We start from the raw sequence: 12,179 nt of genomic DNA, 5'->3' as shown, positions 1-12,179 counted from the left end.
GTATCCAGCTGTCAAATGCACAGATCGCACGTTTGTCAACCTCTATTTCTTTTTTCCGTTGTTACAAGCGCGCTCGTATTGCACATGCATTGAATTCATTCTATCACGAAAAGGAACTAGCGGTTAAAACATTCAAACGTGTTATACTAAAGACTCGGATTTCGGTCGAAGAAACGGGTATCGAATACATTTCTACGAATTCGTTCACATAGTATTTATTTAGCTTTGATAACGCTATACTGAACGATACGGCGTATCTCGAGATAATAATTCAAGATGGATAGAAATAAAGAGATTTTCTACGAAACTATGGAAAATCCTTTGTTATCAATTTTTGGAAATCATTTATCTCGAACGATCATCGTTTCTTTTTTACGTAGTAAACGCTATTTTAAACCGCAATCGGTCATCACTTAGCACGATGACTTTTTTTGTCACTCCGAGCAATGAAAATGATGCCGGGTTTAGCGACATTCAAGTTTTCTCAATTTGCTATTCACCCAACAATATTATTGACCTTTGTATAGGATACTTTTATTTATGAAATTTTCACGGTACACTCAAGGTTACTAGATTATTCGGGGAAGGCATTTACGAGAGACGGTAACAACTCAGTAAACAACTCAACTATTCCCAACTTCAGATAGAGCATAACAATTGCGTTCCGCGTATATACGTGTGTGTATATATCCGTATGTTTTGCTGTTGTGCCCTTCCCTCTTCGCCACAAAAGATCGCGAGAATTGATATATTCATATAGACTCTGTGTTTCGCCACGACCATAAGTTGTCTGTCAAAGTCGATGGACGACCGTCCATGAAAATAAGTTCATGGTAAGTATGGAAAAAAATCGAATGTTATTACCTGGCTGTTACCACGTAGAAAAGTTTACATCGTTGCAATTGATTATTTCGAAGCGAAGGTTGAGTTTGTTGCGTAACAGCTGATTTGTTCGCAAACCTAACCCAACTACATCCCTTTTGACAAAATGAATTAAAGACAAAGAAAAAAAAATGGAGTATTAGACGAATGGTATAGTACTTGAAAGAAAAATAGTTTTATTAATAAAACACAATAATTGTTACGTTGGTTTGACCCTATATGAAATTGGAATTATTCATTTTTTTTTTCATCTCAGCTGTTGTATTTTCAAGGTAGTGAGTTTCGTATGAAAACACTGGCGCCACAAGTGACAGGTGCAATGAAGTTTTCTAGGGTCATTAAATTTTACAAAGATGGTATCCATGTTAATTCTTCATGCGGAGGGTTAGTGACCTATATTCAGTGTGGACTAGGGTACATCTCTGTGGCGCTCCCGTCGCGAGCAGTGAGATGAGAACTCTCCCCCTGGCCATTTTGGAAAAAGAGATATGTCGTATCGGAGCACCGAGCGTCAACAGTATTGTGTTTATCGTTCGGTCAATTTGACACATCTCAAGCACGAATAAATAAAGCAAATCACCATAATATCACGAAGTATCGTTTCGTTTTAGTGAACGCGAGTGACACGTGGCAAAACAACGTTTGAAGACTGGTGAAAAAAATACCCATTTAAACGCGCACATACACACGACACTCTTATCTACCTAAATCGGCAGACACGTATAACAATTAGAAAAAAAAACATCAAAATCTTGGGTCCGTGAACGATGAATCGTACGGACGGTTTAGTGCAGAGAAGACGAGTGGTAAATAGCAGTAGCAGTAGCAGTGGACTCGGCCAGGATGGCAATCACGAACAGCCCGGTCAGAATGAACAGTCCTCCGGAAATCAACAAGAGTCCGACAATAATTTACAAAAAGATCTCAATTCGAATCCAACCATTGATGAGGATTCTGACAAAGCGACAAGGCTCACACTTATGGAAGAAGTCTTGCTTCTCGGTCTCAAAGATAAAGAGGTAACTTTCTAATTGGATTTTTCATTCACCATAAAAAAATCTAAGTTTCCTATAATATTGAACAATATCTCCGTATTTCTTTCGAGAGCGAAATGATTATGCCAGAATAACACGACTGCCACTAACAATAGCAAAATAACCACTCCCTCATAATGATACTGCATGTGTATCAATCACCGAATGTCCATCTGTCATTTTTTTATCAAACCTTGCGCAATTACACTTGTAACTATTTTTTTGGTCTGTTCTCAAAATGCTCTATGATGTCATGGACTTTTTGTTTCGGTTAGATATTTGATGAGCAGCCAAAAATTACTTGGTTTGATATCGTGATGATGCTGTTGGTACATAATAATTCTTTTTCGTTACCTCGAAAGTCAATGGTTTGCAATTATTTGGTACTCCTCGTCTGATTTTTACTTTGCATCTTTATCAATAAATAAATGTTACATCGTGTCGACTTTGAAAAACAAATTAGTACTTATCGAATCTATGAATAACTGAAAAAAATTATCTGATAATTCCTCAACTGTGTTACTCGAAGCAACTTTATCGTTTTGTGTAAATGATTGCCATGAATGGAGGAAAGATAAAATTTGTTTTCACGGCATTACAGGGTTATACATCGTTCTGGAATGATTGTATAAGTTCTGGTTTGCGTGGTTGTATACTAGCAGAATTGGGTCTACGAGGACGAGTAGAGTTAGAAAAAGCTGGTATGCGCAAAAGAGGATTGTTGTCAAGGAAGCTTTTACTGAAAAATGATGCACCTACAGGCGATGTTTTGCTGGATGAAGCAATCAAACGACTCAAAGAATATGATCCACCAGAGCCAGTACAAAGTTGGATAGAATATTTGAGCGGTAGGTTTTGTTTTGTATTTTTTGCTGTAATGTAGGAAGTTATTTGAAATTATTAGCGTCGTTGCAAACAGATATTTTTAATTAAAAAAAGACATTCTCTGAAACCTCAATACTTTGTTTCAATATTTCATCTTCTGCCCTATTTTTTATAGGTGAAACGTGGAACCCTTTAAAATTGCGGTACCAGTTGAAAAATGTTAGAGAACGATTAGCCAAGAATCTTGTTGAAAAAGGTGTATTGACAACAGAAAAACAAAACTTCCTTCTATTCGATATGACAACGCATCCACTTACTGACAACTTAGCCAAAACGCGTCTCGTCAAAAAGGTGAGTTGCATTTTCCAGTAACGCTTTTTAACATCCAACATTTCATTTCGTCATTTAAAATAAAATTTACCAAAGTTTCAATGAATGTATCAGCAATAAAGGTTAATTATTAAAAGACTAACAAATTTGCAACTTCCAAAAGATATTAGATGACTTTCAAATTGTCACATTCCATTTATTCGGTATGACTCTGTTATCACGGGAAATACTATCTTATCTGAACCACAAGTCGTCACTACTTCCCTGTTTCTCGATGTTTTACATTTTATTTTCTCTTGTTTGTACAACTTATATTACTAGTTGCAGACTGCAACTAGTGAAATTGACGAAGAAAAAAGCACGGTGAACGTGCGATATCATTCTGGCAGATAGTAAAATACCTTGAAAAAGCATATTCAGACTGTCTTTCGAATTGTGCATGTATCTCTGGCTCAGAGGATGGAAATTCTATCTCTCGAAAATATTTTTATGACTCATCATTTTTTAAAATCAAATCCTGATGAAATAGCCGAAAATTTACAAATTTTCAACACGTTTTTGGCAAGTTTATGGAAGGAAACGTTTTAAAATTTTGAACGAAGGTTTACATAATGCAGGATTAATCGTGGGAAATATATGATGGATTTCCGGGGTTAATTCCTGTAACGATATTTTAATCTTAACTCCCGACAGTCCCTAATTTAATTGTCCCTTTCTTTTATCCGCGATAAATCGAATTTCAAAGCGATATGTTTTGTTTTTTCTCTTTATTCCATTTAGATCCAGGAAGCCGTACTATGTCGTTGGGTCAATGACGCCAGTCGCATGGACCGTCGCACTTTAGCGTTAGTAATACTCGCACACGCTGCTGACGTTTTGGAAAACGCGTTCGCTCCATTATCCGATGACGATTATGAAGTCGCGATGAGACGCGTTCGGACTCTTTTGGATCTTGACTTTGAAGCCGAGGCTGCAAAGCCTAATGCGAATCCCGTTTTATGGGCGGTGTTCGCCGCATTTACCAAGTAAATTTTATCAGCGCAAAGAACAACACTTTAGACGAAGTATCAAAGAGAGAAAACAGAAAACGAAAAAAAGAAACACTCACGTACCCACACACACACACAGACACATACAAGGTACGAAGTTTCGGTAACTTAAAAAAATATAGCGCGAAAATTGAAACAAATTCATGAAAATGTGGGATCATTTTTTCTTCCCGCTAATTCATCAGTTTCGAGCATGATTTCGTACTGTTGAGATCGTTAATCGGACGGAAAATGAGTAAAAACCGTCAACGCTCGAGATATTAATGAACATGGTTCTTTTTTCACACTTTCAATGTCCCTTCAATTGGCAAACTTCCATTATTTCCAAATTCGAAAATAGAGAGATCGAGAAAGAGAAAGAGATGGGAGTAAAGGAAGAAAGAAGTAATACGATCATCAGAGTGGTTCATTTTCGTGTTTTTACTTTTATTTTTCGCTAATTATAAAACCGTCCGTCGAGTTCGTATTGAAATTCGCGAATGAATTAAGTATTTGAAGAAAGAACCGACATTGCTCATTAGTATTTAAAAAAATTCAAGATCAGAAAATAATTTCATGATCGACTCTCTTGTGATCTTTCAATACTTCGTGATGACGTTTCGGCAAAATTTTCATTTACAAGCGAATTTTTTTCAATAAAAATAAAATTGAACAATCCATAGCTTTGAAAAACAAAAAAAATTAACCACTCTCGTGTGTTCATCGGCAGTCTTCGAGGTGCAGACTACTTTCGGGGTGTCATGTGAAATGAACGGGGGTTTTGTTAGCTGCGAGTGATAAAAATCTTAGTGAACGAAATATAAAATTGTCCAATACTTTCGTTGTTGCGAAATGAAACTCAACAATCAGCCTAAACTTATATTCTGACTGAAACTGAACGAAAATTTATCGTAATTATTTTTTATTTATGAGACCGAGCGTAAAGACATTGAGCTTAATATTGAACACTCTTTGGCACTGAAGCATATCCAGTTAACCAAAGAATTTTTTGTAAGTTACAAAAGTAAATGAGAGGATAAAACACGACTTTCATTCCGCTTCCGCTCTGTGGGAATTTATCGGTTCATTCGTTATCTTCATTTACCACCACTTTTTAAATATTTTTATTTTGATTGTCTGCTTGTCAATCATTTCATTCGTGCGGGACGGCGAAACTGTTCCGTTCAACTTCAAAATTATATGCTTCATACAACGGTCTTTTTTTCGTTTAAAATATTTTTTTTTATTCCCGAAAATATCTATATACGTACTTTTCGGAAAAACGTTTGTCGTTGGTCGTATCGAATGACGGGAACGGTGCATTAGGCGAGCCTGAAAAATCATTGGATAAAAGCCATTCATAAATTCGTACGATGCTCGCTGGCCGAGCACATTTCATGGGTCGTTTTCCGCTCGTTTTTTTATCGTTAGTGTCGAAAGTTCTTTCACCCTTCGATTAAGGCAGCGCGAGAGATTTTTATTATCCTAAATATGAACTACCAATGAAGATAAAAAAAAAAAACGAAATTTCTTCGCATCATTTTATGGTTGATCGATAATACCTGATAGATTGATTGTAGCGACGATTTTCTCCTATCGGTACACACCAATTGAACCACAAAAACCACATTTCTATCATTAAAAATTCCCCCCCTGAAGTATTTATCATCGTAACGATAACGCACCGATGAAAACGTTTGCAAAAACATAGAAAATCATTGTCGATTTTTCTCATTTGTCACAATCAATCAAAAGTATATAATTGAACAATCAAACGTTCAAACTACCCATTAATGAAAAGACTCAAACTAGATTATTTAAAATGAAATTTTCTTGGGCAAACAGTTTGAAGAAAAAGAAAAATTTTCATTACAAATTATTGAAGTGGCCTAGAAATTGGTAAAAGAACGTTCATTAGTATGGTTGAAAGATGACAAGTTCATTCAATATCGTTGATGAGCCCATTTTTGAGGAGTGATTGCAAAAATGAGCTTTGCAACAAGGTATATTGAATGGAGAGAAGATAAACGAAAAAAAACCATAATGCATCATGACACTTTGACGAGTCTGTACATCAGTAATCTTTTGTGTGAGAATTTAAGTTGTGCTGACTTCTTTAATTACAATCCGAATGACAGAGCCAAATGTAAAAAAAGGAAAACAATGCATTATTAGGGTAAATGAAAAAAAACCGCCTCTTGGCCGTGTACCAAAACTGTTTATATCGAGGTTTATATACAAGCGTATTCTGTTTGTACGGAGGTGTATATGTGCATTTGATGTGTGGGTGTGCGCGCGCGTGAAAATGTGTGATTAACGAGGATTCAGGACATCAAAGATGAAATCGCATCTTCACTCGTAGCTCTGTGTGTACATCTACAAGGTTGTTTACCGTTTGCCTTGTACAACGAGAGCGCATTGTCGAAGCAATAACGCTGTAGCACCTTCCTTTTTTTTTTCTTTTATACTTTCACACTCTCTCATTCAGATTGATCTTTGTTGCCATTGTCCCATGATAAATATTCTTCTCATAGATTATAAAAAATGTTTTTAAAAAACACTTTGAAATCATTCCATAAACGAGTTATCTCGAGGAGATAACTCGATCGATGCAATTCGCAATGTTCTGTTCGGTTTACAAACTTTTTCGACGCTTGGTACGTTGATGAAAATTTTTCCATATTTTCCCTCAAAAATGAAATTTAAACTTACGTCGTCCATACAAAAGCTTCAAATAGTTACCGACAGAATCGAACTAAATATCGATCTCTGTGGTAATTCAAGCCTTCTCTTTACTTTGTCAGATCAGTTGAGAAATGGGCAAACGGTCATCACAATTTTTTTTCCGGCTCCCAGCAACGTGCGGCGGGCAACACACGCGTCTCGTTTTTCTTCATTATATTTTTATGATCAACGTACCCTGTTTCTCGAAAAAATTGACTGTTTTATTGTCTTCACCAGTCGGTTTTATTTATATGCATATTTGTAGCGATATTGTTTTTGACGAAAGAAATAACATCGACCCAGTCGTCGCATTGTATCACGAAAACTGTGATTTCTTTCAGTTTTTCCTTCTTTCATTCGCGATAACTCACCTCAAATTGATGATCCACCTCCTGAAAGTTTGACACTTCACTTCTGTCTGTGCATTAAAAAGTGACGGACAATGTGTAATAGAATGAGAAAAGCGCATAAATTTATAAAATTATTGTAAAAAAGAAGAGGAAAAAAAAGAAACAGAAAATCGAGAAAAAAGAATATCGTACACAGAAAGTAACGCCGATTCGTGAGTTGGAACACTGCAGTCTTGTTCCAAACTTACGATTCCTCGAACCCCTCACGATACATTCAAATTTAATGGCGAACTTAGCTGTTATATACATATATAAATATTAACATTATTATTATTATTTTGAGATCGTGATAAGAGATGTGTAAGATTGACTTTCGTTTCAATGATTATTTCGCATTATTTCATATAAATTATGGTAGGTAATTGTACAAAAAATAACAAGAAACCTTTACAGATCAGATTGAATATTATCATGTATTTACAAATATACTTAATATCATTATTATTAGGTACTGTATTATTATAAGTATAATAAAAATGATTATTGTTCGGAATAGATACAAAGAAAAGAAGTTTCTTTTCGTTATTCGCCAAAAGGAAATAGAACTTTTCAACGGTGATGAAGTTCAGACGATGGAATATATCGAGAATTTCTCTGTTTTTAAAATAGTCATGGTTTCAATACTTTCTTTTTTCGTTACATTCAGTCGTTTGATCCGATAAAAGGAAGGAATTTTTGTACATTTCTGCTGGGCTAACTTTGAGAATAGTTTTTGTAGATTCTGAAAGTATGATTTTAAAATTAAATAATTCGACCATCCAGTGATCTGGACAGTTCTTTTCTGTATTTTCCCTTCGCCCAGGGATCTCTTTGGTGGCAGCATAGGAATCAATTGTAAGAGAAAAACGTTTTTATATACAGAGATTTTTAATATTAATGATTGATATGGAGGAAAAAAGGGATAATTCGACAATTGACGATATTCGTACGCAAAGAACACTCGAATTTGAGATAATTCGGTATACAAAAATTTGAAGCTCAAGATCAAAAAACTCTCCTGGGAAAACATGTTGTTCCCTTTTTCAGTTTAAAAAAAATATTATTAATGACTATTAGCACATACGCATGAATCGACACTGACCGCGTTTATAAGTCCGTACTGTCCCGTAATCATCCAATCTTTGTCTTTTTCACTCAACTCTTTGACCTTTTCTTCCTTCAAGCCCACGCAAACATCCGCCTTTATCGTTCTCAATGATACAAGACTTGTTGGCTGAAAACCACCTTCGGACAAAACCTTCTCCAAAGATGTCGTATGTTCCCAATTGAAGTCAGCCATTAGTTTACGATAATTCAAATCTCCCTTGAACACAACCAGAACCGATTCGCTCAGCTTACTGTACAGCCCCGGTGCTTTTTCCTTCATTTGACCAAAATCATAAGGTTCGGTCCAAAATGATTCGACCTGGAAGTGTGAAACAGAAAATTTTTATTTTTATTCTGAAAATCATCGATAGCTCTCCAGGCTCATGGAGATAATTTGTGAAATCGAAGGATACTTGTTATTGATAATTCATTGAGTGCTTATTTTACCTCGAAAGTCCATTTGTTGTTTCTCAAATTTTGCTCACAAACGTTACCAAGAGCTTTCAAATCAGTATCTTCGGAATTGCTCATAGAAGCGATAATCCAATCGAAATCGTGGAGATTAACGTCGCTTACGAACCAGGGAATGCGTTTACCATGAAAACGCACTTTATCGACTATGTTATGGGCAATGAGGAAACTGGATAAGCACAAATCAGTGAAAAGCTCATAGCCTGCGTTGTCCAAAACAATGTCAATGATTTTAGTTCCATTTGGAGGATTGGGTTTGCTCAGTATGTCCCAAACTATTTTGGAATCATCAATCAACAAATCGCTTTCGTAGGAATCCAAAAGCTCGACTGGGTTTCCTACTGCATTACTTTCTGCTCCTCCGCTCAGTGACAAATCGCATCGGTTGCCCCATAAATTCAACTTTAATAATTTTATCAGTTCGTGCTTTCGTTCGGCTGTTGAAACATTGTCTGTTCTTCTCAAAAGATCCATTGTGTGTCTGGCCAAAAGTTTCACGCTGTTCAGAGATTTGACAAAAGCATTCTGTTTCTGGTCCTCGAAAGGATCATATGTTTTCAAACTTTGTCTGAAAAAAAAGAAACATTTAAATTGTACTAAAACTTTTCTGTTCAGATTCTGTGAATACTATAAAATTTTATTTTTTAAATCCTGCTGACAAAAGTGGTAAAACTGCCTTGTTCTTCAATACTGTAAATATTTTATGGTGAAATTTTAAGTTTTGGTTAAAATAATTTGAACTTACGTTAGTACAAAAGCTTGATTGATCCTTCGATACATGTAACATTCGCTCAAAAGCCACACGGTATTGAACCAAGTTAAAGCAGGGCCTTCAATCTCCTGTCTCGTTTTCAAGTAATCGTTCCAAACATTTGCATCAGCATCCTCTTTGCTATCGGACAATTTGAGAGGTGTAAGAGGTTTGTTGGTCATGAGTTCACTTCGTAATTGACTAAGATCCCCGATAACTCGTTTTATTTCTTCGGTAGAATCCTTTAATAGGGAAAATTTATCCATGAACATTAATGAAAGAGCATCTCTGGTGGTTGCACATGATTTTTTTCTTAATTACATGCTCACCCCTCCGAATTTCTGAACAATGTTCGCTTTGTCCCGACTCAATTTATCAATAACACCGGTCAGAATCACCGGGAGTCTGTCCTTCAATGTCACATAAGCATGACTCCTGGAAAGCAAAAATAGCAAATGATGAAATTGCACTCGAAGGTTATGTTTTACTCGAGACGATGAAAAAAACTCCATAAGATTCTGGGACACTGTACTTTTTATAAATTCCCGAAAGATGCACACCAAATGGTGGAGCGATATCTCGTAATCCTTTTATGTCAATTGTGCTATTTAAATTAGACATTTTCACGGAACTGTTACACGACCCGTTGACCGATATGACATTGACGAACGATTGCGCCAGTATTCCCAATTCCCAGATAGTAAGCCACCGTTGCCGTTCTGTACTTTTGTACTAGATGGCAGCGTCAAACCGAAACAGATGTCATTCGTACGAAATCGGCGGTCGTTTCAGCTAAACGGAGAAAACGTACAAAACATTTAGAAATTTTAGCCCTTTATTGTAAGTTTATAATATTGAATTTTCCTTTTATATATTAATAATATTTATAATTATTTTATATTTTACTCTATATTCAATTTTTTAAGAAGTAAGGTTTTGTCATAATATTGGGTGAAAATTCATACTGCGGCTTTTTTTTCACTGATGCCTGGCTCGGTCGCCAGTTTTGACACATTTTGTCATCCAAAAGTTCTTTAGCATTCAGGATACTTTTGGAAGTATCGACACGCATTTATTCCGCGTCGTATTTTTTGAAAGATTCAACCGTGAAAAGACTCGTTCAGTCGCTGATGACGAATGAGGCGAACACAATAACCCTTCGACTAATATTTTGTCCTGTGAATGGCAACGATTTCTACAAGTTTTCAGATCGGAAGACACGCCAAGAACTTAAAAATCTTTCATCCATTCAAAAATCTTTCTACGATAAACGAGAGGTCCATTTTTATCAGAAAATTTTCGTTCTCTTCCCTACGAACTAAAAAGAGTGTGTAATTACTTGGGAACGCGAGCCGACATCGATGTGAGATAAGAATACAAGGTTCAATATATTTCGAAGAGTATCAAAAGTTTTCCCCTACTCCCTGTTGACGTTCCGGATATTTCTTGTATTCCAAACGTTTTCTTGCTTGTCTCTTGTATTTAAGATGCTTCTAGAGATACATTACAGTTGGTGAGAATTATATTTGCGAGTGTTGAGAAGTTGACTTTGCGAATTTTGTACATACCAATTAGCGATACACGTACGGGCTATTCCGAGCGAAGAGGGGGCGTGGCTTTCTTTCCTGGAATAACGGAACGGTATTGAAAGTAAACATTGCGTTCGGTAGAACTCGCTTGGAAATAATTTTACGAAATTCACATTATTCGAACAACACAAAATACTGATTAATCGAATAATTTACGGATAATAAAGTAAAATAAATTCAGCGTGAATATTCGAGATCTTTTGTGTCTTCGAATGAATTTTTTAAATAGTTCACGAGCAATAAAAATGGCGTTTAAAAAATCTCGAGGACTGGGAAATGTGCTTAATTCGATGAGAATGTCTCGTACACGTAGCGGCGGAATCGCGAGTATCGCGCGAAGGCGTAAGCGTTTTTGTGTCTCGAGAGGAGAAATATTGAAACTTTGGTCATAACTCAGGAACAGATGGGATAAACTTTGTTAATAATTCGCGTCCGAGCAAGAGCCAAATGCTTTGATTTATAATCATTATTTCTTATTCAATAAAACGTTATTTTCGTTTTATCTCATACCAACGTAATACACGTTGACGGACAAAAATCTCTACAGCAATGATAAAATCGAGTGTGTTTTCGAGATGAAAATCATTCGGTGATCCGACAAGAACGAGTCGCGTTGAACGATGTCGCTAATTACTGCATACCATCGAGCACGAGCATTGTTCGGGACCCGCGAATGCCAGCGGAATCTTGACGTTGCTTGCAGCATCAGCAGCTTTCGGAGTCGATTCGTCGTGAATTCGTGTTACGTACCAATGTTTCGGACAGAAATTCTCGCGAGAAAAGTTGAAGATTTTTGTCCGTCTGCTCCCACCAATGTATCATTATTTCCTACGAATATGTTGTCACATACAAATTCCAAAATTTTCGTGAATTTCATTGCACGACAAAATCGTACAAAAATCCGTCACAGAAAAAACTGCTCGAGCAATAATGAGCGGTTCGACGACGTTTCTGTCTCGCTCGAATAACTCATTTTCTCAGGCTTTTCCTCCGCCTTTTATCATCGAAAAAATACCAATTCCAATCAATCCTTGACCAACGAATCCAGC

The 12,179-nt window shown here is 36.3% G+C and overlaps 2 protein-coding genes across 6 annotated transcripts; one reads left to right on the top strand and one right to left on the bottom strand.

Moving 5' to 3' along the window:
- Window positions 1–2: 2 nt before the first annotated feature.
- Window positions 3–7,728, top strand: sau (Golgi phosphoprotein 3 homolog sauron). Of its 5 annotated transcripts, XM_043422893.1 has the most exons (6): window positions 3–177; window positions 566–833; window positions 1,155–1,901; window positions 2,518–2,764; window positions 2,917–3,092; window positions 3,852–7,728. In XM_043422893.1, the coding sequence occupies exons 3-6, from the start codon at window positions 1,650–1,652 to the stop codon at window positions 4,098–4,100; spliced, it is 924 nt and encodes a 307-aa protein (XP_043278828.1). In that variant the 5' UTR covers window positions 3–177; window positions 566–833; window positions 1,155–1,649; the 3' UTR covers window positions 4,101–7,728. The 5 variants fall into 5 exon arrangements, with proteins under 5 accessions (XP_043278828.1, XP_043278830.1, XP_043278829.1 ...); XM_043422895.1 differs by lacking the exon at window positions 3–177 and having other exon boundaries at window positions 258–833; window positions 1,494–1,901; XM_043422894.1 differs by lacking the exon at window positions 3–177 and having other exon boundaries at window positions 258–833; window positions 1,159–1,901.
- On the bottom strand, window positions 7,628–10,311 carry LOC122412903 (damage-control phosphatase ARMT1-like). The gene is made up of 5 exons (XM_043422888.1): window positions 10,074–10,311; window positions 9,871–9,976; window positions 9,536–9,783; window positions 8,767–9,358; window positions 7,628–8,638 (listed from the first exon to the last, which is right to left on the bottom strand). The coding sequence occupies exons 1-5, from the start codon at window positions 10,160–10,162 to the stop codon at window positions 8,276–8,278; spliced, it is 1,398 nt and encodes a 465-aa protein (XP_043278823.1). The 5' UTR covers window positions 10,163–10,311; the 3' UTR covers window positions 7,628–8,275.
- Window positions 10,312–12,179: the final 1,868 nt, after the last annotated feature.

This window comes from Venturia canescens, chromosome 7, assembly GCF_019457755.1.
Source record: "Venturia canescens isolate UGA chromosome 7, ASM1945775v1, whole genome shotgun sequence".
Lineage (NCBI taxonomy): Eukaryota > Metazoa > Arthropoda > Insecta > Hymenoptera > Ichneumonidae > Venturia > Venturia canescens.
The sequence above is the reverse complement of the archived record's forward strand: the minus strand, read 5'-3'. Positions and strand labels throughout refer to the sequence as shown.

Bases quoted from the DNA above. Each gene is read 5' to 3' on its own strand.
- sau (XM_043422893.1), top strand. From the start codon at position 1,650: ATGAATCGTACGGACGGTTTAGTGCAGAGAAGACGAGTGGTAAATAGC. The intron at 2,765-2,916 runs GTAGGTTTTGTT...TATTTTTTATAG, and splicing joins TTGGATAGAATATTTGAGCG to GTGAAACGTGGAACCCTTTA. The intron at 3,093-3,851 runs GTGAGTTGCATT...TATTCCATTTAG, and splicing joins AAACGCGTCTCGTCAAAAAG to ATCCAGGAAGCCGTACTATG.
- LOC122412903 (XM_043422888.1), bottom strand. From the start codon at position 10,162: ATGTCTAATTTAAATAGCACAATTGACATAAAAGGATTACGAGATATC. The intron at 9,977-10,073 runs GTACAGTGTCCC...TTTGCTTTCCAG, and splicing joins CTTTCGGGAATTTATAAAAA to GAGTCATGCTTATGTGACAT. The intron at 9,784-9,870 runs GTGAGCATGTAA...TCCCTATTAAAG, and splicing joins TTGTTCAGAAATTCGGAGGG to GATTCTACCGAAGAAATAAA.